General features: G+C 41.0%; 2 protein-coding genes across 3 annotated transcripts in view; one reads left to right on the plus strand and one right to left on the minus strand.

The window, feature by feature from the left end:
• The window catches only part of LOC103719050 (glycerophosphodiester phosphodiesterase GDPDL3), a 32,911-nt gene extending 28,942 nt beyond the window's left edge, over window positions 1–3,969 (plus strand). For both annotated transcript variants that reach the window (XM_017845706.3, XM_008808118.4), the window contains exons 8-9: window positions 2,283–2,766; window positions 3,429–3,969. In XM_017845706.3, coding sequence (XP_017701195.2) covers window positions 2,283–2,766; window positions 3,429–3,727 — 783 coding nt within the window. In that variant the 3' untranslated portion in view covers window positions 3,728–3,969. The remainder of the gene's footprint in view (window positions 1–2,282; window positions 2,767–3,428) is intronic.
• A 1,435-nt stretch (window positions 3,970–5,404) lies between these two features.
• LOC103719049 (E3 ubiquitin-protein ligase UPL5-like) lies at window positions 5,405–20,915 on the minus strand. The gene is made up of 3 exons (XM_039117365.1): window positions 18,908–20,915; window positions 9,007–9,596; window positions 5,405–5,971 (listed from the first exon to the last, which is right to left on the minus strand). The coding sequence occupies exons 1-3, from the start codon at window positions 20,721–20,723 to the stop codon at window positions 5,708–5,710; spliced, it is 2,670 nt and encodes an 889-aa protein (XP_038973293.1). The 5' UTR covers window positions 20,724–20,915; the 3' UTR covers window positions 5,405–5,707.
• Between the last annotated feature and the right edge of the window lie 4,303 nt (window positions 20,916–25,218).

Here is a 25,218-nt window from a genome sequence, read left to right on the forward strand (position 1 = left end):
CATGCATTCTAAATATTTGGTGTTAGTCAAATGCATTGATGAGCTACATCAAGGTTTATTTCTACATATGATTCCACTAATAGAACTTATAGAGCAATGATTTTGACTTACACATTAGCAGTTTAGGAATGGTTTAACAATTGTTCCTATTATCGATTATATGTTATCATGTTATGTTTTCTTAGTGGCCAGTTAACGAGAAGGTGTACTCTTTAAAGAAGAAACTAATTTAGTTTTGATTTTAAAATGGCGGCCCCGGAGAATTAAATGCAGTAATACTGGTATTCGTGGGTCTTACGTAATATGAGGCTTGGGGTTGCTGTAGAAGCTCATATTGGTTATAAGGTGGTGCTTGATGAAAAACAGGATTATACCTCATCTTTACTCAAAAGGGAAAAAGAGAGGGAAAAAGAAGCTGCAACTCCATAAAAAGTCACTTCATTTGAGAAAAGTGCAAGCAAGAATTGCCGAACCGGGACCAGTCGGCGTACTGGTCGGCACCGGTACCGGTTCGGCCAAAACCATTTTCTGTGGCCGAACTGGACCCCGGTCGGCACTGGTAGCAGTTCGGTACAAGCTGAACCAGCCGGTCGGGCCGGTTCAGCATTCGCATTGTGCAAGAAAAGAAAAAAAATCCTCCGGTTTCTTCAAATATTACAAGTTTTTACCTAGGAAAATGACTTCATAATAGCATCTAATATATGCTAAGACCATTCTAGTTAAGGGGGTACCTACTCATTTGAGGAAAGTGCAATACAAGAAAAAGAATCTATCTATTTCTTCGAATATTACAACTTCTTACCTTGGAAAATGACTTCACAGTGGCATCTAATATATGCCAAGATTATTGTAGTTAAGGGGGGTATGTATTCATTTATATGAAATTCTAGGATATTGGATACAACAATATCGAAGAGAAGCTTATTGGAGTGGGACTTTTTACTATTACAACTGCATAACTGATCACTTTTTTAATTGTATTCATAGCACAACAACTTATAAAATAAAGGTCTTTCATTAGCTTAGTGGATTAGACTTGTTACTATTCTAACTTCATAACACTGTTACCAATCTCATCATTAATTCTATCATAAAACATAGTAACATATAAGAAAGAGGCCTTTGATTAGCTGATGTCTGAAAATTATGAATATAAGGTGCTAGTTTATTTCTAGGGAGTTGCTTTGAAGGGTTCCATATGATTGATGAAAGGTATGTCAAAATTTTGTATACTTTTTGGGATACTATATATGTATATAAAGGCTCGTTAGAAACAGGTAAGGGAAATGGTGTTGTCTACACTAGGATTGGTGCACTAGTTAGGGCTTCTGTGGATTTTCCTATAGGATTGGGCTGAAAATTCTGTAGAATTTGCGGATTCGGCTACTACAACCAGCAAGATCACAGGCCTATGGGCTTGTCTAAGCCTACTATATTCATAAAAATCCTATCAATAGATTTGGAATGGGCCAGCTTGAATCCTATAGGGAGAAAAAAAGACCTCAGGTCTTTCTTTTTCTCCTACAGGAATCGGCTGGAAAGATCTAATACATGGGCTGAGTTAGGCCTTATATTTTGTAATCCTAGAAATACTGTTTCCAATCCTGAGGATCCAATAGGATTATCCAAAATTGCCATAATGTTGAAAAATGATGTGGTGGGCCACCTAATGGTTGTTCAAGCTTGCATCCTTCTGTGAATTTACGTGACTGAATTTAGTTTTACTAGCTTTACTAGTTTTGAGTAGGATTGATCTTAGTTCTATATGAAAAGCAAAGCTTCATAAGTGGTGCTTACAATCATCCTTCCACATAATTATGTTCATAAAAACATCTTAAGAAACATGTTGAGGTTTTACAATCAGGGATAGAACATGACATGAAAGAGGTACCCTAATTATCTGACAGACACTAGCAATTGATCATGCTCTTGTTATAGTACAAATTGGAGGGAAAAAAAATCTTTTCCCAAGAACTCTGTCACATAGGATAATATTCACCAAATAAAAGATAGGGAAAACTGCATTTAATTCCTCCATTTGAAATTACGAAAATTTGTAAATATGAACCTCGAAGGCATCTTTTAGGAACTGTATTGTCTGTCATACTCGACCAGCTGAACTGTCATCTTTATGAATCCTGCTTCCCCAGGCATTAGTATTGTATATTCACAGAGTCATCCTAGTCATAAATATTTAGGACTTCTGATTGTCATTAAAATTAGTCTTCATCATCACCAGTTGCAAGGCTGCTGTTACAGTTAATTGCTTTATATGGTTACAGAATGCAGCATTCATAGTGGAGAAATTAGGAATTGGTGTAACAGATGCTGTCATCAACGCCATAAGTTTTGCTGGTTATAACACTCAGACCACTCCAGAAATTATGATTCAGTCTACCAATAGTTCTGTTCTGAAGAAGTTCAGGCAGCATACCAAGTACAAACTTGTTTACAAGATAGATGGACCGGTTGGCGATGCTGTCAATTCCTCGGTTGAAGATATTAAAGAATTTGCTGATTCTGTGGCCATTTTAACGGATTCCATCTATCCTGACACCCAATTGTTCATTACCAGTAAAACTGATATCGTGAATAAGTTTCACAGATATAACCTTTCTGTGTATGTATATCTTCTTCAGAATGAATTTGTATCTCAACCATGGGACTATTTCTCAGATCCAATTGTCCAGATCAATTCATTTGTCGAGGGAGCTAAGGTGGATGGAATCATCACAGATTTTCCACGGACAGCTAGAGCATACAAAAGTACGTATCCTTGACCATTTTCACATGATGCCCTTATTCTTATCCATACTTACAAGAACTAAGGTGTTGGAGGTTATGCTCATCATTGCAGATGCAAAAATAATATCAGTAGCATTGCAGTAACCTGTTGATGCGATGTTGCTTTGAATGTGAAGCACATAATTAGACCCATGATGTTATCCTTAACTCTTGTTTTCAATATGAGGATCCTAATTACCAAATGCAAGCTCCTATGATACATGGAGTTATGTCTCCTAATCAAGATCCGCAAAATCAGTATCGTATGGTACATTATAGTACACATCTCATACCAAGATAGGCTGCTAGCTCTTTTTTCTCACCCCTAACCGTGATACTGTCCAAAACTGGTTGGCACTGAGCGGTAGGAGATGTTCTACTCAGTTAGTATGGACCGGTTCAACTAATATACCAAACTTAACCTTAGTACCTTACTAGTACGGTCAGTATGGGATGATATGGGTCATTATGACCGACCTTGCTTCTACTGCTTCTATATACCTGGTCATTAGAAACAAAAGCATGCTATAATTATATGCCTCTCAAAACAAATGCAGCTGTACAGAATTGCTAATGATTCAATCCAAAATTAGCGATCTATCTGCATTTGTAACTGAAACCAACTGGTGCTTTGGATCATGCAGGAAATTCTTGTAGGAATTTGGGACCTAAGGCGCCCGTCTTTATGGAGCCTGTTGAAGCTGGAGATCTGTTGCAACTCATCCCCTTTGCGGCGCAGCCTCCAGCCTTAGCTCCCATGCCTGTCCTGAATGTCTCCAATGTGGTGGAGCCGCCTCTGCCTCCTGTTGCATCAAAGACACCACCCCCTGCCGGTGGAGGAACTGCAGCACCACCTTCTCAGCGGCCATCTGATGGGCCACGTTGCACTGCCTCACTCTTCATCTCGCTATCAATGCTCTGTGGATTCTTTCCATTCATCTGAGTCAACTGCATGCACGATCTTATCTTTGGACTCAGTTTGCTGAAGCTTCAACTATCGATGGCCCACCCACTGATCCTCTTTATTTTTGTTCATTGTGATTCCTTCTGTATTATTATCATCAATTTTTCTGTGTATGATTATATCCTTAATCATTCTCGATGGTGTTGTGAGCATCTGGTCATCCTGTAAGCATTTCACACATATCATGGAAATAGATCATTTGCGCTAGCTTCTCACAAAAATTAGATGGTACTGCCTGACTGGTCATCAAATTGTTCTGGTTTCATATAATGGTTAGCACAGCAGTATGGTTGTTAAGCACAGAAGTAAGTGCCGCTTGGTTGACTAATATCCTGAGAGATTTAAGGTGGTTGGTTTGTTGGAAGATACTCAAAAGTGTGATACACTGTTGCTTTGTCTAGAGGTGAAAATGGGCCGGCCAGACTCTGACCACATCCTTTTCCTTATCCAATTTGGATCAAATTCATCCGATCCAAATTCAGATATCTACGAATCTTACTGGATCTATATTTTTGTAACATGAGCGCTCGACCAGTGTATTTCAGTTATTTATCTACTTTTTGTTTTATTTGTTCATATATAATTCAAATATTATTTATATTTGAATAATATCTAACTTATATCTATATTTGATTAAAAAATATGAATATAATTAATATTTGACTTGTATACATACTCATTCAAAACAAATATGCAGACTTAATATCAGACTCGTCTGTGTATCTATTTAGAGAAAAGTTGGATACTATTTTTGGTATTTGTTTAATATTTGTATTCATATTTGTATTCATCGAAAAGTGTGGACCTAAATATGGACATACCATCATTCAATTTGTATCTGACCCATTTTTAGCCCTAACTTTGTCCCGCCTGTCTTAGCTAATATCTCAAGAAATTTAAAGAGGTTGGATTGTTGTCAGGTATAGCATGCATGGTACTTGGTTGCTTTTCCAAAAGTGAAATGGGAAAACTGTAGAATCCGTTTGAGGATACAACATTTCATCCCCTTCTGCAGAAAACCTTTGATTAAAAGCTCTGCAGGTACCAATTTACCAAGCTGGTCTTTTGTGGTTGTACCAAATGAAGAGGGTGCGTCTTTTCTTTCCCTTTAACCGAAAAGTTTATATTGATAAGCCTTAAAGGTGCCAATTTATCGAGCTGGTTAAATCTTTGATGATCATATCAATTGACCTTGATCAAATCCCACTTGGAGGGTTGCGGATACTTCGAGAAAGCCTGCCCCTGTTATATTCATATGTGGATCCATCTCCTGGGAGCAACTTGATTTGGCATTCACGAACTCAAAAGAGGCCAGCAGGAAAGTCAGTAGGCTTTCAAGTAATAACCTTTCCCAGAAATTGAGTCCATAATTAACTACCATCACAGCACCATATTTAACCAGTGATAATCACCTTTTACTTGATAAATTGACATCTGTATTTATCAACCTTAGCTCAAGCCAAAGGTTGCATACGAAAATTTACAAAATATGATCATTGAGCAATCATCATGCACTTCTAAGCGCTTATATTGCATGCATCATGCTTCCACACAACCATCAGCACTTCCATTTCAGTAATGGATATTTATTTTTTAAAAATAACAACACTAGATCAAGCCCATGGCAACATAAAAATTCTCAACTGCAACCAAGGAGAAAATCTGAACAAAATAATAGATCATGAAAAGAATGCAAACCAAAGGTACATTCTTTTTGTTCCCCGTTGGTATTCGCAGCACATGAGATTATTCAAGAGAATTCCAAAATAAAAAGAAATTTTTAGTCCTTTATATTTTGACATTAGATAGACCTCCTGAAGAGAATCCGGCCCTTCTATTTACTACACATATTAACAAGTTGAGCTGGACACCTTATATATGGCTGCTCTGCAACCCTAGGATAGATATTAATATGCAAGCAACTATACAGACATGGTCGTTCCCTTTGTCCGCTGATAGCTACCATATACCAAAGGTGCAACTAATATGCTCTTGAGTGATCATATGTAGCCGGCTACGCATGATGGATATGGAGTTGTAAACGGGGAGGCACAGGCGGTAGAAGCATGTATGAGATGTAGGTAGGCGGTCCTGAGATTCAGAAGCCTTGTATATGTACAATTTGGAACCCAGACCACCAAAACCATCAACAGGCAAGTATTTCACAGATGTCCAGAAGAAAAGAAGCACCCTCTGCTGCTCAGCAGGCATGCCCTCAACAATCTGTGGAAAAAAATCCAATGATCAGAGGCTGTAACTTCAGCAGGCACTGTGCTTGTTTAAAAATTCTCTGATCACTTCATTAATATTACTCATTGTGATTCTGCGTGAGAATTATGCTACCTAGAATATACTGTGAAATAAAGCACCAAGTTTAATCCAACAGATATTTTCACATATCCATTATCTCAAATTTTACATCATAGCATGCTGTCAAAAACAAAGCAATATATTATTTCAAGATTAGAATTTCCTAAATTGTGGACAGAATAAATTATAGCACATATACCATATTGTAAGGAATATAAAAACCGCATAACTCAGTAAGATTAGGATAAGTAAGATTATTTTATTGTTTGCTTGGCTCTTGATAAATAAATTGTTTGTCTGTTCATAAATATTTAATATAAAGTTGGGTTATTGGACTCCAACTTTTGTGTTTCTTTATGTTGTATTTCTCAAATGAAAACTTTCAAGTTACTGAGAAACCAACAGAAATAATGAAGTTAGGCAAGCTTTGCCTGCATACTACAAGAGATTCAATAAATTTCTAAGCATACAAAACATCACAAGGTCGTCGACAATCATGCCAAAGTACCAAACAATATTTTACACATAAGAGCTTCAAAATCACTCAAAAATTATCATTCAGCACATGAAATGCTCTAAAGATAACAAAGATTCAGATTAACTGCCAAAGAATCCTCAGGGACATTGAAACAATAAAATAAAGATGAAGCAACCGAATTGGAGATGCAAATGGATTAGGTTTACCATACCAAAACAAAACTGACATGAAAATCATCCAATCCAAACCAGAAGTGAAGTATGCAGTTCTGGTGTATGTTGAGAATGTATCTCATTTGATCTCATAGATCTGTTGAGCATGAATGTAAAAGAATAAAAGGATCCAACCAATTGAGAAGTATAGTATGCGTATCAAAAGTATGCGGATCAAAAACAACTACACAAGTCCCAACCCAACCCTCCCCAAAATTTAGATTTACAAAAACTTCACTCAATGTGGGTTACCTCCAGCTTGATGAGATACGGGCCTTGGAATCACGGCCTAAATGGTTAAGAGATCAGACCAGTTTGCAACCCAAACAAAAATTGCTACGAAAACTTTTTAAAGATAGAACTCCCATTATGATAATAAGTGTGGTTTGAAGACACTCCAAGTTGCCCACATAATGTTAATAATTGATTCATATCATGCTTTTCGAATTAAGATACAGATTTGAGCCATTTTCCATTTTGCAGTGCTGCTGTTTTATTGGCATCTCCATGTTATTATATATGACCTGTGACCAACCCCCCCTCCAAAGAAAAAAAAAAGAACCAACATCATATTGGTTCATTTAATCTTCGGAAAATGAGTCAGGTGGCAGTAATTCACATAAGGTATCCGAGATTGGTATAAAAAGAGCCAAGATCATATTGGTTCATTTAATAGTGGTGTGAGCGTAAGCCTATGATGTTGGGAGAGTCCACAATCTTCGGAAAATGAGTCAGGTGGCAGTAATTCACATACCTAAGTAAGGTCTGCGAGATTGGTGTAATGCATGATATACTCCCACAGGAAATTAGAAGGTTAAAGGAAGGGGTGGAAGCAAAACTTGATGAACATTCAAACCCATCTAATAGCACCCAAAGGCTAAAGTGAAAAGCAAACGGGACTGAAAACCTACTCTTTTTCGCACTGGCCCTACCCTTTTCTTCCATTTATATGGCAAACCCCTGTGGCAAGAATACAGATCTTGCACGATACTAAAAAGGCTGTACAGCTCTATTTTTCTATCCCTCTTTCTTGTCCTTCCCCCTTTCTCTGTCTCTACCTCTTGTTTGCTTCCACTCTCACTCTGCTTTCAATTGCATTAGCACTAAGGCTTCCCTATCATGAAGGCTGCAACCAAGAATTGAAAATTGTGTTTGCGCTCCCCCATAAGAAGATTCCAAATATACTTTCTTCTTTTATTTCTCATTTCAGCCCTCCGCCTCTTCTCCACCATATATTCTTCTTCTGTTTTTCTATCCTTGCACATTCACATTGTTGATTGCTGCTTAGATTGCAGAACTCAGCCCTAATTATTTCTTTGCATGACTATGTTAGGACTCATTTTCCTTTATCTGTGTTTCTGGTTATGGCAGAGGAAGGCTCTTCAGCGTCTATCGCATGATTTAGAAATTGAAAGATGCAGAATTTTATTTTAAATGTTAAGCTTGCCCTCCAAATTGCTTAGCTGATTTGACACTTCTGTTAAGTCTCTCAGGAAAATATCAAAGATATATTACCTAAATAATGATGAAATTGTTAAAGACTTTCAACTCCTAGATCGCATTAACAGCAGAACATTTTAGCCAGTTCTTATATGCACAGTTTGAGCATTCACCCACATGTGATGCCACATAACCAACTAGTTTTATGCAAAATGTTATGAATACAGCATTAGCAAGGACCATGAACAAGAATCATGCAACAAAGGTAAAATAAGAGAGCTGCTGTTTATCTCCTATGAGCATCAAAGAACCTGCTTGATATGCTCTGATCTAAGTCAAGATTACTAAACCAAGGAACACATGATATAAAGCCGCCTACAAAAACAAGCTATACAGAAACATGTAGTGGGTTAGGAGAAACCTCCACTATCACATGCAGGGCAATATAATACCATCACAAGAAGCAACAACAAATACATAGAAAAACTAATCACCTGTGACTGAAAAGGCTCTATTGGAAGCCTATGATAGTAATATAATCACTTATTCTTGAAAAACTTGTCTATATATTGTATATTTTATACTGAAAATGGAAACCAATTGTCAGATCAAGTGCTTACCTGAAGAAGTTTAAATTGGAAAAGATTATGCACTGCAGGAGGGAGGATTCAACTACGCTAGAACAAAATGAAGGTAAAAGTTGATATTTTTTTAAAAAAATAATCCATTTGAAAAATGGCTGAACTACTTATAGATTTAAAAGAGTGAACATATAGCATGGTAACAAGTTAATTTATTAACTTTAAATAAACCAATACCTTCCAAAACCAACATATTTGACGGTCTCTTGCCTTGTAGCCATTGTATTCAGTATGCGCCTTCCATTCCCTCATGCTAATGACACTATCACTTCCACCTAGCATTCGATCAAAATCTTCGAGGTCCAGACTTTGAAAGAAAAACTTCTGTTGGTTTGAATTAGCAAGTATATCGCTAAATCCCTGAGCAAAATGAGATATTTGTTCAGAAATGGATGTAACAAAGCAATGCTCAATTAGAAGGTTGATGTATTCCTCTTTATTCTGGCTATTTACAGCAATTTCCTTCCCTCCCGGACAGAGTTCGACAACCCTATGAGTCCCTAATTCTTCATATTCTCTGATAAAAGTTAGCCCTAATACATCTGAATCCAAAAGCTCAGCATCCATCTCCAAAATTTTTTTGCAGCTCATATATAAGCATGGATCTGCATTCTGAATATCTTCTAATGTAAGACCTTTCCCAGCTAGTTGCAAGAAGAACACACGATCAAAAACAACGCCTACTTGCACTCTATGCAGTAAAGCTAGTGCAATCACTCGTCCACAGAAGCCAAAGTACTTCAGGTGCAAAGGATCCACAGCAGATGCTGCAACATGCATAAATGATATATGTATGACATAATAATTCACACAGATAACTGAAAAGGCAGATAGAGTAGCATAAATGGATAATACTTGCTGAAGTACTAATAAATATTAAAAACAATTCATAAGTAGTTAATTCTAATATGACAACCCTAAAGGCTACCTGAAAGACTTTTGTCTGGGCTATAACGTCCACTACAAGGACTTGCAATTACTTCGTAATGCTAATGGCCTTCTTCCAAAAGGTATGATTACATCTATGAGAGATAGCCACCATAGGGTTAAAAAGTCTACTCTTCATCACTGAGATATTCTCAAAAAATGGAGCAAAACTTGGTGAAGTATTCCCCAATAATGAGACAACCACCTATTAGACAGAGAACTACCTTTTACTCTAAAACCAGGTCATCACTCTCTCATTAACAGCCAAAGTTGCAAAATTCAAGCTAAGCTAAACATACTGAATTTATTGCTAGACATTTGTTTAATGTAACAGAAGGCAAGATTCAAATGTTTAAATTGATTGGGACCCTCCGAACAAAGAATGAAATCATTGTTCACGTCACAGATGATAGATGACAGGACCACCACTAAGAGCAGCAAGGTCCTTGATAAAACCTGTTATGCATTAGGAATGCATGAAGGTAAAAAAACAACAGTGAGAGGGAGTTACTCAGACAGAAGCTTCATGAAGCAGGTAAATATCCAAAAGGAGGTACTTTATTAAGCGCCAAGAAGTTAAGGCATAATGACAAGGAATCAATCCAAATATTCAATTAATCCAACAAAACAGGAAACTAAAGGTTATATTTAACTCAAAAGGTGTCAAGAATCATATTGAAAACCTTATTGTCATCCAACTTGCAGAAAATTATAGGAAACCTTTGATCATATGTAAATGAGCATATTAAACGATCTGGATACTCTTACCCTCAAGGAAAGCATTTCATTTCTACAGACATATTCATTCAATGCATACCTTGTTCCATCAGCACAAACAACGTCAGCGATCACCTCTCTGACAATCTTCAAATATTCTTGAAGATCATGAAGAACCCATGTCCTTATGTTCAAAATTTGTAATGGTTTATTCTCTATGCCAACCTAAACAATTAAGTCAAAAGACCATCCATAAGACAATTTTTTGTTCTATTACAACTATAACAATGAAAGGATGTGATCTGCACTCCAGACTTCAGGCAGCTGATTTTTACCAACCTTTACTAGACATTCATGTTGATTTTAGTATTGGCAGTTTGAACACAAAATTTACATCGAAGAGTTTACATCATCATAATTGCCAATTTTCCCTCTTCTATGTTCGGCCTATGAAAACTACTTAGAAATTATAAATAGCTGACCTTTCTTAGAAATTATAAATAGCTGACCCCAAGGAAGAAACAGATAAAATCATTGCCATCTAGCCGCTTCAACCAATCAATTGCTCATCATGAAGAAGTTGAATACTCTCACTAAAGGGTAGAAGTAGTTGCTACAGTGAGTCAAAGCAAGGCAAAACTTGAGCCATCATATAATCATAAAACACATGCTTAATCATTTGTAACGAGTAACGACAATAATAATTTCCTGCTTTACGCTCATGGCATACTTGTTGGACTTGATTTACCAAATCCCCTCACACCAGGATCTGATAAGCTAACAAATAATCATCTTTGTAACCACTGACTTGCAGATTGAAGTGTTGTAAAAAGCACCCTTGTCTCATTGCCCAGTACCCAATCACAAGTACCTCTTGAAAGCAGGTCTTTATCTGCCCAAAAATTGCAATCCTCTAATAAGACCTTTGGTCACCTTGTCCACAGCTCAGTCTAAGCTCTAAAACCACCAGCGTTCTAGTATACACCATTAATATTTATGGGTTTCCCTTAGTGTATAACTACTCTACTAGGCACACCTAAATTCCCATCCTAAAAAACAGCTACCACCCTCCATGAACACTGGAAACCCCTCAATCTCAGAGATTATCTTCAGCCACCTTCCCAAATGAATGAGAAAGCGAGCGAGCGAGCGAGAGAGAGAGAGAGAGAGGGAGGAAAAGGATGTCCAATACAAATACTATACCAGCAGCCAGTGAGTAAACACTTCTTTCTATATCCAATCATTGGAGAGGATGTATCATTTGGTGAAAGGTAAGAATTAGTTTATATTTCCTGTTTTCTTAGGTCGAGGTGGAGGGAGGATGTTGCACATCCATCATTTATAATTGTCACAAAATAATCTAGGTTCATGTGAGATGTATAGATGATGACTAAACACCAAATCCTGTAAAAAGTGCGATGCTCCTCTCTTCCTCTATTTCATTTCATATACGGTATTTCCATCTTTTGCTCACCCCCATTGCTTGCTGATCAGACAAAGAAATATAGGTGGTTAGGCTCCCACTTACTATATTTTTTTCTCAGTTCTCTCTCCTCTTTTTCCCCTTCCCCTCCTGTATCCAGGACCCTCTGCCTTTGCCTTTCTTCACTTGGCTTGACAAGGAGGGGTGGCAGAAAAATGCAGTAATGCACACTTCCATTACCCCTCTTTCTCATGTACCTGTTCTTCCATTACCCTCCGTTTAATATGCTTGTCCTCCCTTCCTTGTTACTCCCTCTACATGGTTTCAAAACCCTAAAATTTTCTCTAGACTTCAAAAAGATTGGTGTCTTCAATAGTTAAAGCCTATTGAATCAGTAGCAATCCATCAATCATCAGACCTTTGTCAGACCCTATCATCATCCCCTCATGTGATAGACGCCATGATTTGCACCCACCTCCAATTGTGCATGTCTATCATAGGAGGTGTCGGATTCCTTATTCGAACGGAATTAGGTCTTAATTGCCTTAATTTGGAATTAGTAAATTAGTTATCTTATATTTGGTTGTCCTTTTCAATTAGACCACCTCCACTTTTGCATGTCTACTACAGGAGGCGTCAAATTCCTTATTTAGACGGAATTAGGTCTTAATTACCTTAATTCCGGATTAGTCAATTAGTTGTCTTTTATTTTGTTGTCTTTCTCAATTAGGCATATTGTCTTTCCATTGTAATAAGAGTCCAAGTTAGGTAGGACCGTAGGAGTCTAATTGGCATAAGGGTGCCCGACCCCTATAAGAGTTGTAATTATTTTCAATTGAGGGAAGAAATAACAATTCCGAAATTTTTCTACGTACTCTCTCTCCCTTTCTCACACTCTCTCTTGTTCTCTTTCTCTCCACCCTCTTCTCCTAACAATCCACCGGTGAGAACTGCCTTGCAGATCTTATCAACTAGATCTGCCTTGCAGATCTTATCAACTTGGTATCAGAGCTACAATAGTTGATCTGCTGCAATAGTCAACTCGCTACGGTAGCCGATTCACTACAGTATCCGATTGGCATCTAGCGTGGCTTCCACGTGCTCAGTTACAGATGAAGATCATGTGTCGAGGGTAGAGGTCGAGCTCCACAAGTCAACATGACCATATGTCGACATGTGGATGCTTTCGAATCCATCAATGCCCCCCTAGAGACCCTTTCCTCTAACGTGACTCTCCTCCTGAAGGACACGGAGAGTCCGCCTCGGTCTCTAGGAAGCTCGATTCGACGGATTCCGTTGGGTGACGGTGGAACAATTCAACCATGGCTCGCGCGGATGGACTTTTCGAAACTTACGGATGAAGATCCGACGGGATGGATCTATAACGCCGAGCAGTTCTTCCGCTACCCAGGCACCCCAGATGTGGAGAAGGTATTGTTGGCTTCCTTTCTCCATGACAAGGCCCTACAATGGTTCTAGTGGTATGAGACCACACATCCCCGAGTGAGTTGGCCAGAGTTCACATAAGCCCTCTATGTTCGTTTTGGGCCATCTGAATATGAAAACTTTAATGAGGCTCTCGCCAAACTACAACAAACGGGGTCGGTGCAAGATTATCGAAACCAGTTCGAGCGGCTAGCTTCTCGGGTTCAGGGCTAGCCAGAAGGGGCTCTTCTAGAAAGTTTTATAAGCAGCCTTCGAGAGGACATTCGTTTGGAGGTTAAACTTTTCTAGCCAAAGACAATGGCGCATGCAGTGAGTTTGGCACGACTACAGGAAGACAAGATTCTTTAGGCAAGATATAACTTGCCTCATCAGGGTCTACTTCCTACACTAGTGCAGAAGCCGCCGTTGGCCCTGCCAGCGCCCAGACCGGCCCCGAGCATTGGGCCAGGCCGACTCCCACTAAGCTTGTTAACAAGCCGAGCTGAGTCCGAGCCTCCCTCAGGCTCGGGCTCAGGCTTGGTACCGAGCTCTGTATTAGGCTCGAGCTCGGGCTTGCTTGGCAAAGTAAAGGCTCGGCCTTGAGCTCGTAAAGCTTGTTTCAATTACGAGCTCAAGCCCGAGCTCGTCTCTGCCGAAATCCTCCATATCAATCAAATGTCCAACCATCCAAAACCCTCTGACTCCATACAGCGCACCTTTGCGCTAACCCTCGAGAGAAAGAAAAGCCCTTCTCCCTCCAACGCCAGGAAACAAAGCCCAAACTCAGCAAGAGAGGAAAAAAAAAAACCCTCACACCCCTCCCTCCAATCCCTCTCCCTCCCCTGTTCCAACACACACACACTCTCTGAGATGGTGTTGAGGTGTTGAGAGATCGACGGGATGCAGAAGCCTCTGCCGGCGGCGGCAACGGAGGGGTCCAGCTTCTCGGTCCCCTTCAAGAACCCCACACTCTGGTGGGGCAGCACCCGCCTCATGCACTGCCAGCTAGTCTCCGACCACCACGACCCACCGACCGCCGTCCCTCCTTCGCCTCTCCTCTTCGGAGACCGCATCAAACCAAGAATGATCTGCCCCTTCTTCTAGACGCCCGAGGTTCGTAATCCGCATCCCCTACCGACCCAACCCGAGGATCCGGAGAGAGACAGGCCTCCCGCTTCGGAGGAGTGTTAAATCACGAGCCCAAACGAGCTCGTGAGCTGCTTGGGCTTAAGCTTGAGTTTAAACGGGCCTCATTTTGGGCTTGGGCTCGGGCTCGTTTGACTAATGAGCCGAGTTTGAGCCGAGCTTTTATCGGGCCGAGCTCGAGCAGCTCGGCTCGTTAACAGGCCTAACTCCCACCCCTGGGAGCCCCATCGCAAGTTTCGACAGGTGCTAGCCTCAAGCGCCTGACTTGGGAACAGATGCAAGCTCGTAGGGAGAAAGACTTGTGTTACAACTGTGATGAGAAGTTCGTACGAGGACATGTCTGCAAATCTCAGCAGTTGTTTTTGCTGATATCGAAGACAGAAGAGGGGGCGTCGGTACAGGAGGAGACGACTGCGGAGGGTGAGCAGGACCTGCTCGACTACCCCGAGATCTCGATTCATGCCCTGTCGGGATGTACCTCACCTCAAATGATGCGAGTAGCCGGGACGATAGAGGGTCGACCGGTATCGATTCTGATAGACAGTGGTAGCATCCACAATTTCATGAATGATCGGTTGGCTCAGAAGCTTCATTGTAAGATCACACCCGCAATGCCTTTCATGGTGATGGTGGCTGATGGCAACCGCTTAGCATGCAAGGAGGTCTGCAAGACTACAGACATTCAAATTCAAGGGCACCTGTTCCAGGTTGACATGTATCCTTTGGGTCTCCAAGGGTCAGACATCGTCCTCAGCATTCAGTGGCTTAGGAATTTGGGATCGGTCCTTCGTCATTGGGAGAAACTCACAATGCAGTTTGAGGTGTAGGGCGTCCGGTACCAGTTGGAGGGCGATTCGAAGGCACCCGTGCTGTCAGGTACCCTGCATTCGATCCAACGACTCCTATGTCAAGAAGCCGATGTGTACATTATGATGACGGGCCATACTGGGCAAGGGAGCCCGAACGGTGAGGAGCATGCTTTCCTCCTGGACCCCTTGCCGGAGGAGTTCAACCATTTGTTCAAGAAGCCACATGGACTACCGCCCTCTCGATCGCATGACCACAAGATCAAGATTGTTCCAGGAGCTGGACTGGCTAGCGTGAGGCCACATTGTTATCCGCACATTCAGAAAGAAAAAATCGAGCGTATTGTTCGAGAGATGCTGGATACTGACATCATTCGACCGAGTACGAGTTCATATTCTTCTCTGATCCTGTTCATGAAAAAGGATGGTTCGTGGCGGTTTTGTGTCGATTATGAGGCCTTGAACGACATCATAGTCAAGGACCAATACCCGATACCTGATACCAGGATTGACGAGCTGCTAGATGAGCATCATGGGGCAGTATTCTTCATCAAACTGGACTTAAAAGTCTGATTATCATCAGATTTGGGTCGCTCCAGAGGATGTACCAAAGACAGCTTTTCGCACCCATGACGGTCACTATGAGTTCTTGGTGATGTCGTTTGGTCTCACCAATGCTCTGGCTACCTACCGGGCCTTGATGAACGACATTTTCAGGTCCATTCTGCTTAAGTTTGTTCTCATTTTCTTTGACGATATTTTGGTCTACAAGAGGACATAGGAGGACCACTTGCGCCATCTTTGATACGTCTTCCAGACCTTGTAGGAGCATTGCCTCTTTGCAAACTTGAAGAAGTGCACTTTCGGCCAGCGGGAGGTTGACTACATTGGGCATCTCATATCCGCCCAAGAGGTAGCAGCTGATCCAGAAAAAATTCGGAGCATGGTGGATTGGCCGAGATCGTGAAATGTACGGGCTCTGCGGGGCTTCCTTGGGCTGACCGACTATTACTGAAAATTTGTGCAAAGATACCCAATGAAGATCTCTGATTTCCGTTGGGTTAAAAAGAAAGGGGTCTATGTGCAGGAGGCCCTCGTTCAGTGGATGGGATTACCCAAGAAAGATGCTACTTGGAAGGAGTATGACAAGTTCAAGTTACAGTTCTCTCATCTGAACCTTGAGAACAAGGTTCGTCTTGAAGGGGAGGGGAATGATAGACGCCAGGATTTGCGCCCACCTCCAATTGTGCATGTCTACCATAGAAGGCGTCGGATTTCTTATTCGGACAGAATTAGGTCTTAATTGCCTTAATTCAGGATTAGTCAATTAATTATCTTTTATTTGGTTGTCCTTCTCAATTAGGCCACCTCCACTTGTCCACGTCTACCATAGAAGGCGTCGGATTCCTTATTCGGACGGAATTAGGTCTTAATTACCTTAATTCCGGATTAGTCAATTAGTTGTCTTTTATTTGGTTGTCTTTCTCAATTAAGCATATTGTCTTTTATTTTAATAAGAGTCCAAGTTAGGTAGGAGTCTATTTGGCATAGGGACGTCCGACCCCTATAAGAGTTGTAATCGTTTTCAATTGAAGGAAGGAATAATAATTCCGAAATTTTCCTATGTACTCTCTCTTCCGCTCACGCCCTCTCTTTTCCTCGCATGCACTCTCTCTCTCTCCCCTTTCTCATGCTCTCTCTCTCTCGTTCTCTTTCTCTCCACCCTCTTCTCCTAACAATCCACCAGTGAGATCGCCTTGCAGATCTTATTGTCATGCCACTAACAGGTCTTAGTATACATGGTGCATAGTCATGATGTATGATATCAAATTTTGTCTGGTTTAGTTTATTATCTTATAGATGATCGTTTTAATTGTCAAAATTATGTGAAAAAATATATCCTTTTAATTATTGACTGCTTTAGGCTTAAAATCTGCTGATTGTGACACAATTTTTTGCTACATTTTTGTTTCCAATCCCTAGTACTATAAAATATGCTAACCAAGAACGATAAAAGTTGTTCAGATGACTGTAGAAGCAAGTTCTTACCAGGGTTGCTGCAATTTCCTCACCCTACTAAGGATACAATTTTTATCTCAATGTATTGTCTTGTCCTAGTAAAATTCTATTATATCTTAGGTGGTAATTATAGGATATTTGATTGTTCTTTTAGCACTAGTTAGCCCACTGTACTGTTCAATGTTTTGGATGGTCTAGGTCCCAAAATCACAATGTAGAATCTTATATACATCGATCAGGCTCTTGGCATGCAATAGTAATCTTAAGTCCCAATATATGATAGATGGTTGAGATAAAATCTCTTGCAGACAGCTTTGTATAATTGTTATTGATAGTGGGGGTACCAAGAATCGCGACTGAAAAAAGTGATCAGCAAAATGAATCTAAAGTAAGAGGCGGGCATTAAACACACCAACAATGTCATGATATTAAAAAAATAAGCTATTGATGTCCCTACCACAAGGATGCGCTTCATGATTCCGCCAAAGAAAACTAGAAGAGCCCAACCCCCACCCCCCACCCCCCACCCCCTCCTCCTCACCCAAAGAAAAGGGTATTGCACTGCAGAAGAATATGGCATAATGACTCCTTTGCAACAGCAGTGAAAAAGGACAGTTATTGGAATGCAACCATTACTTTTCTCTAACTTATAACTTATAAAAAATTATGACCAATGACATATACTGTGAATGGACATACCAGCAAAATGTGCATCAAACATAGTCCACATCAACAGCACATGTAAAAGCAATAAAGAACATGTCTCCTTCTGCCACCACCACTTTCCATCAATAACTCTTGGGTAATCTTACAGAACTCATAAAAGAACTATCTTATAGATGCCTCAATTTCATTATTGTAAGCCACTAAATTAAGGATACCAAATTGGTTGGCCACACTTTTACAAGAACATCCCCAACCGGTTTAAAATTGATCACTACCTAAAACAGCCAGTTACAAAACTGATGGATAACTAAATGGGAAATTCGATTGTAACAACTTAGACATGCAATCTCCCACAAAAAGCCCTTCCTTTCTAACTCACAATGATGCTTCAGTTCTTGCGACCACTTGATCCTAATCATGAATTTCCTGATAGCCAATCCCCAAAGGAAGACCTAATACTAGATAACATCGTGATTTTCAACCATACAAACACTTATATTTCTACCCAAGAAAGATTCTCAGCCTTTTTTCAACAAAATCTCCGAAAGCCATCGAAGTAACATGTAGGAACATCAATTTTTCATTTGTTCAATATCCACATTTTAGAAAACAGGTATTTGTTAGCATATTGTCCTATAAGCACCTCCTCCACACCCTGCTCTTTGGATAACACTTTAACTGGCACTAGCACTGTCACAACAGTGTAAGGGTGGAAAAGGCCTCTAATACATTTTTTTTATTTAACACCTTGAGATGAAGTCTTTGACTTTGTCCTTCATTATCTCGAGCGAAAAGTACATATATGATCAGTGGTGAAGCTGTACCACATTTATTCACTGTAATGGACAATCATTTCAGTAGGATAATGAATTCCTAGGTGGTAAGTACTATAATAACAGAAAAGAATGCGCCATTAGTAAAGGAAAAAATCAAAAGCATGAGAATATACCAGGATTTGGAAAGACTCTTCGACGATCATTTGCACACGACAAGAACAGGACATTTTGCGGACTGAAGATTGCTTGGCATACCAGACAAAACCACTCCCTTAAAACACCAGGGCCTGTGGCTACCTCATGTTTAAACTCCATGAAAAGTCTACCATGCAATGCACTTGCTTCAGCCTGGCCTATGTACTCAAAAGACTCAGCCAGCAGCTGTGACCTGTCTATAAGCATCTCGTGCAGCTCATCATAGTCATCCTTTCCATCAGGAAACATCATCAGTACCAAATTCTGCCTCGCCTCAAAATCTGTTACATCCTTAAGCTTCAGAAGCCAGCGAAGGTTTTCACTTCTCTTTGCACGTCTGATAAGAGCATTCAGAGGACACCGCCGAGCCACCAGAACAGAATGAAGCGACTCCCCTGCACCTTCATAAATTTTAGAAAAGCAATTCAACTCCGTTAGAATGGCAAGGATATGGGACCACCCAGCCCAACGGGCCTCGCTATGCACTGAACCTTTCTTCTCCAGGAAGCACTCCACCTTCTTAAGACACTGATCGGCCTCCATCAGGAGTTCTGCATATATATCATGTAAAGACCCAATCCAATCCTCATGCCGAGGATGTTGACCATTATATAATAGTTTTGGAATTGGACCAGTCTCACCCATCCAGTCCTGAATTGCCCCTCGCAAGGCACATGAGAACTTAGTGAACTCATTAAGATCGGCGGTTGCAACCATCATCGACTCTGATGACAGTCCTTCCATCACTGTACCAGCCATCTCACTGACAAACGGGAACAGCTCCACTATCACACTCACCACCGACTTCAACTGGCTGACGCACCTCCAATCCGGCGCCTCCAACAGCATGGAGTATGCACTGCGGCATGATAAATAAAGCTGGTCCTTCTTCCCCACCGTCCCGGCCAGCAATTTACAGAACTCCAGCACGATCGGGGCGCACCGCACCTGAACAGACTTTGGAAGAAACTCGGAGTTCGAGCTCAGAAAGAGCCGAATAGCCCTCTCCGCGACAGCCCGGTATCCACGGACCGCAGAAAGGTAAAGCTTGACGAGCACCATTGGGGCGCCGGCCAGGAGGAAGACCTGGAGGTGGCCCCAGGTGCCGTCATCGCTCTCGCCGGCCGCTTTGGCTAGGACCATGATGAGGAACTCCTTGACAAGTCCATCAATGTTCGAATTCTCCCTCATGGCACGCAGCCTGTCGGTATAGCCGCTCTCGATAAGCCAGGAGACGGAGGCAACGAGATCGTTGACCACCTGCCAGGCCCGGGGGAATCGGGTACTCCGCAGCCGCCCCGTGAGATGGAGGCAGCAGTCGTTCACGAGCGAGCATTGGGCGAGGGTGCAGTCGCCGGGGAGCTGCCGGCCGGCGTAGATCAGGCGCTGCTCCCACGTCGTGATGCCGGTGATCGTCCGGATCTGGTCGATCACCGAGTCGACGGTGTCGAAGGGGCTGGCGTGGATGACTAGGGTTTTGGACATGGCGCGGACGAAGAAATGGAGTGTAGAGGAGGGGGAGGGGGAGGGGGAGGAGGAGGAGGAGGAGGATGGGAAAACCCTGGAAGCGGCATCGGCGAGAGGGGGAAAGGGGGCGGCGGAGGAGGAGGAGGAGAAAGGATCGGGCGCAAGCATGCTCACGAGGTGGCGGGCGGCATCATCGGAAATGGAGTTGTCGTCAGATTCGAGGCCATAGTCGTCAAGCTTGCGCTTGGAGGGGAGGAGGTGGTGGTCGAGGCGCTGACGGAGGCGAGCGATCACGGCGGAGAGGGAGACGGTGGGAAGAACGGACATCGCACGCGCGGCAGCGGAGCTTAGATGTGGAACCCTAGGTCGGCATGGCCGGCGGACGGCGGCTGAGGAGGAGAGGGGATTGGGGAGAGAGGAAGGAAAAGGAGGTTGGGGCCTGGGGGCGAGGGGCAGAGAGGGGCACTGAACCTCGACGCGAACGCCGTCCAGTAGAGAGGAGCGACCGTGACGCAACGTATCACGTTAATGTTTTGTAGGGTTTTGTATGTAAAGAAAAATGATGTCAAGCTTGCACCAGCTGCCTCTAGCTAGAACCATTAATTTTACAATTAAGTCCTTCAGTATTTTTAAAATATATATATATTCGAAAATAATAAATTAAGTTTTTATAGAAATATGTGGATGATGAACTTTATACGAAAATTAAGAAAATAACAACGATTAAATGCTTTTAAAGGTAATTTATATTTTTAGTCCTCCAAATTTAGAGAAAATTTTAAATTCACATAGTTTAAAAACATAGTTTAAAAATTTTAAATTCACCTTTTGGTCGATTCCTACAATTTCTGGCACCGAAAAACCTTATTGGCATTATCGTCAATGTACCGATGATGATTAGGCATAACAAATATTTTTTAAAAAAAACATAAAAAAAAATCCTTCACTTCTCTTACTATGTTTCATCGTCATTTCTAAAATTCGGTGGCTACGATCGAAAAACTACCAATAGCGCTGCCACTAGACCTCGAGATATGAGGGCCATCACTGTCCTTGGCTGTGGCGCCAAGGGCATCATCTTCTGGAGATTTTCTGTAGACCCAGCAATCCTCTGTTTCTTTTAGTTTATGTAGTTTTCTTAATAATGATGCGGCTGGTGGTACTCATACCAGAGTAGTGTGAGCAGCCGATGTACCAAAAAAAAAAAAAAAAAAAAGGGCATCATCTTCCGCATTCATCCCCCCTCCTCCCTAGAGGCCCTTGCCCTCGAGGCCATCTCCCGCTCCTCCATCAAGCACAAGAATTCCGTCTCTACCGGCACTTACTGTTGGATTTGGTTTGACCATAGCATCCTCCTCACTATTCGCCAACCCTTGCCTCCTTCTATGGCATCATCTCCGCCAACAAAAATGTTGGCTTCGTCATCCAATATTGCTCCGGTGGCAATCTCAACACTCTCTGCTGGTGCAAGATGGAGCAAATGTTCTCCGACTACATAATCTTATAAGCTTCACCATTCTCCATCTCCCCAAAATCGCTAGATCCATTCAATTTATTCTGAAATATTTCCCGGCTTTGAACATTAATTTGGTGCCCCTTTGATCTTCTTCAGGTTCTACATGGTGGAGCTGGTGCTCACCCTTGATTATTTGCATAGTTTGGGCATCATCTACAGAGATCTTGTCATAGCCCATTGGGTTGTGGGCTGCTGAGTGGCCAGGCCACAATGCCTCACATGCACGGCACATGAGAAAACAGGAAGGAAAACTCCAGCTGAGACTCTTCTTCCTCCCCGATCCTGATCGAAATCGCCCAAAAAGCATAGAGTTTCAAGGCGATCCAAAGACTGATTTCCCGTCTATTTAAGATCTCATCTTTCTCCTTTGAGATCCATCAACGATTAGGAGAGAAATCACCACAAATTCGAGCTCTCTTCTAGATCCTCCTTCCTCGATTCGTCGCCAGAAAACCACCGGAGCGCCTCACCAGACCGAGGTAAGGCTTCTCCTCCTCTTTCTTCTATGTTGTTTTTGGTCTTGTTCGTCGTGATTGGAGCCAGTGAACCATCAAAGAATCCCCAAAATAGGGGTGCCCCATTTCGGTCTTCATCGTCCTTTTTTTTGCCGTCATCGGCCGCCGGTTGGCCGAGGCTGCGGCCGCCATCGATTGGGGGAAAGGCCACCATGGCTGCCACCCCCTTGGTTCTGCGAGGAGGAAGAGAGGAAGGGGCAGGTCATTCATAAAGAGAGGAGAGAGAGTTTCTCTCTCTTCCTCTCTTCTCTTCTTTCTTTCTCTCTCCTCTTTAGTTTTTCTCTCTTTCTATTTCTTTCTCTTGGTATTTTCTCTCTCTAGCTTGATCCGAGAAAAGTTTGGTTAAAGGGACTCAAAGGGTAGTCCTGAATTACTACGTGATAGTAGACTCTTTAGTAGACCAATAGAGGATTTTTGGTTGTCGGTTACCTCGGATAATTTTTGATGTTGATTTAGTTTTGTAGGAGAACAATCCTTTGGGCAAGAAGATGTTGAGCAGAGTTCTATGCACCTCGGTCCGTAGATCGCGGTGTGAGCAGATGATTAGTCTATCTGGGTTATCAACAAAGAGGTAAGAATTTTTGTACACCGACCTATATGATATAAATATTTTGTACATATATATATATATATATATATATATGATATGCTAATAATCAAGATAAGCAAAAATCAAGAATAGTTTTATGATGGTTTCTATATTAAATCATATTTTGATCATATATGCTTATGATTGATAGTATGATAGATGCATATTTAAATATAACTTACACCTGCATAATTAGATTAACGGATGTAGTGCTCTGGACTAACTATGTTATATTGATTACCCCATTACAGGTGGAAAATGTGATCGTGGTTATTCTAAAGCCGAAAATAAAAAGAATTGATGTGTAGATATGAACTTGATTGAATGAACAAGGTCTTTGGGCTGATCTTATTATCACCAGTTGCCCCATCACAGCTGAAAATGTGATATTATCGAAGGACCCATCACAGACTAGAAATATGATACCATCGAAGGCTCCATCACAAGCTAAAAATATAATACTATCGATTGCTCCATCATAGGCTAGAAACATGACACCTATTGATGGCCCTGTCACGGGTAGGAGACGTGACCAAGATTTGCCCTAAAGTTAAAAAAATAATGGATATGGATCAAGTTAAAGATGAGTAAAATAAAAATCATTAAAAATGCTATTAAAATTTTATGAGATGTGGTATAATATATCACTCTTGAGTAGCTAGATTTCTATTGATATTTGATGTACATATGTATACTATTTATTCAAGTATTATTAATAGTCAGTTTGTGATTTCATTATGTGTGTAACAATTTCTTTTTGTTTTCAAACATATATCACACCACCTTTTTTTTTTTAGGGTCGCAGGATCCATAGTTTCAGATGATTTGGGTATGGAGTTCAAATATTAGAGTTATCAATTAGTTAGTTTGTTTATTTTTTGTGATACTGATGAATATTTGAAGATCTTGTAACTAAACTAGTTTGATTATTTGGACATGATGGATTTATTTATTTGAATTAATTGATTAATTGTGAAGTTATTAGTTTTTTTTTGTTCATCTTAGGCTTTGTATGACCTTTAGGGCACTGTTTCAGGGCTCATGCGATTTTGTCACATGGTCAGCCTGAGTGATGGGTTCGAGGCATGACAGATCTAAAGCCTGAGAATGTTTTGATCCAAGAAAACGGTCGTCTGATTCTCCTTGACTTCGCCCTCTCCACCGAGCTCCTGATTAGATTGTTGGAATTCTCAAAACTCCCCACCAAGAAACTCGGCCCCCATTGCTGTTGTGATCCTTCATCGTCGCCAGCCCAAAATGAGGAAGTGCTTGCGAAGCACCTTCTCCTGCAATGCCAGAGGAGGACTACATCTTTGCTGGGGATGAGTCCACCTCTAGGTCGTCGGCATTGGGGAAGTCAAACTCATTCGTGGGGACAGAGGAGTGCATGGCACTGGAGATCTTCCAGGGGGAAGGCCATGATTTCGCTATCTTGCGCACAGTTTAAGTTTTTTTTTTTAAAAAAAAAGAGAAGGAAAGGTTTACTAGTGATCTCGCCAAGAGTTCGAGAGGTTCCGACAATTTTGCCACATCATCACCAAGAGCATGAGAGGATTTGGTAATTCTCGCCAACAACCTTACGCCACCTAATCCGATCAGGGAGAAACAAGAATTCCCTCAATCAATTTAAATCGAATCTCTCCAAAAAAAAAAAAGATGAAAATAGAAGAATTACACGGCTTAAGCCTATTTTTCTTTGATTAATCTAAAATCAAGGTACAGAGTCTTTATTTATGACGGTGAGATCCGTTCCTGTCCAATTCAAGTCAAATTTTTTTCCTAATTTTAATAGAATTTTTTTTAATATATATATATATAAAACTAGTAAAAATAAACTCAAAAAAATTAAAATTATTTAGGAGGTACATCTCGATTTTTATAGCAACTCTGCTTTTTGTCGCTTCGCCTGATTCTTCTCTGGTTGGAAGATATGCCCGGTCAAAATCTTACTTAAAAAGAAAATTTTTGGTTTGATCGTCGTATTTTTAAATCTTAAATAATAGAATTTAGGTTTGATCACTAGAGATGCTGCCCCCTATGAGGTGAGGTGTCACGTCGTAAATTTCAAAAAGCAATTTGATTTTTATTAAAAAAATTAAAATCATTTTAATTAGACATCGTAAGATAAAGTTATGATCTTTGAAAGTTTGACATGCTATTCGGCTTTTCGATATGATAGATTTTGTTTCTGGACCCTATCTA

This window comes from Phoenix dactylifera, unplaced genomic scaffold (genome assembly GCF_009389715.1).
Source record: "Phoenix dactylifera cultivar Barhee BC4 unplaced genomic scaffold, palm_55x_up_171113_PBpolish2nd_filt_p 000207F, whole genome shotgun sequence".
Classification (NCBI taxonomy): domain Eukaryota; kingdom Viridiplantae; phylum Streptophyta; class Magnoliopsida; order Arecales; family Arecaceae; genus Phoenix; species Phoenix dactylifera.

Bases quoted from the DNA above. Each gene is read 5' to 3' on its own strand.
- LOC103719049 (XM_039117365.1), bottom strand. From the start codon at position 20,723: ATGTCCGTTCTTCCCACCGTCTCCCTCTCCGCCGTGATCGCTCGCCTC. The intron at 9,597-18,907 runs GTATATTCTCAT...TGCATGTTGCAG, and splicing joins AAGAGTCTTTCCAAATCCTG to CATCTGCTGTGGATCCTTTG. The intron at 5,972-9,006 runs GTATTGGTTTAT...TTTTTTCCACAG, and splicing joins AAATATGTTGGTTTTGGAAG to ATTGTTGAGGGCATGCCTGC.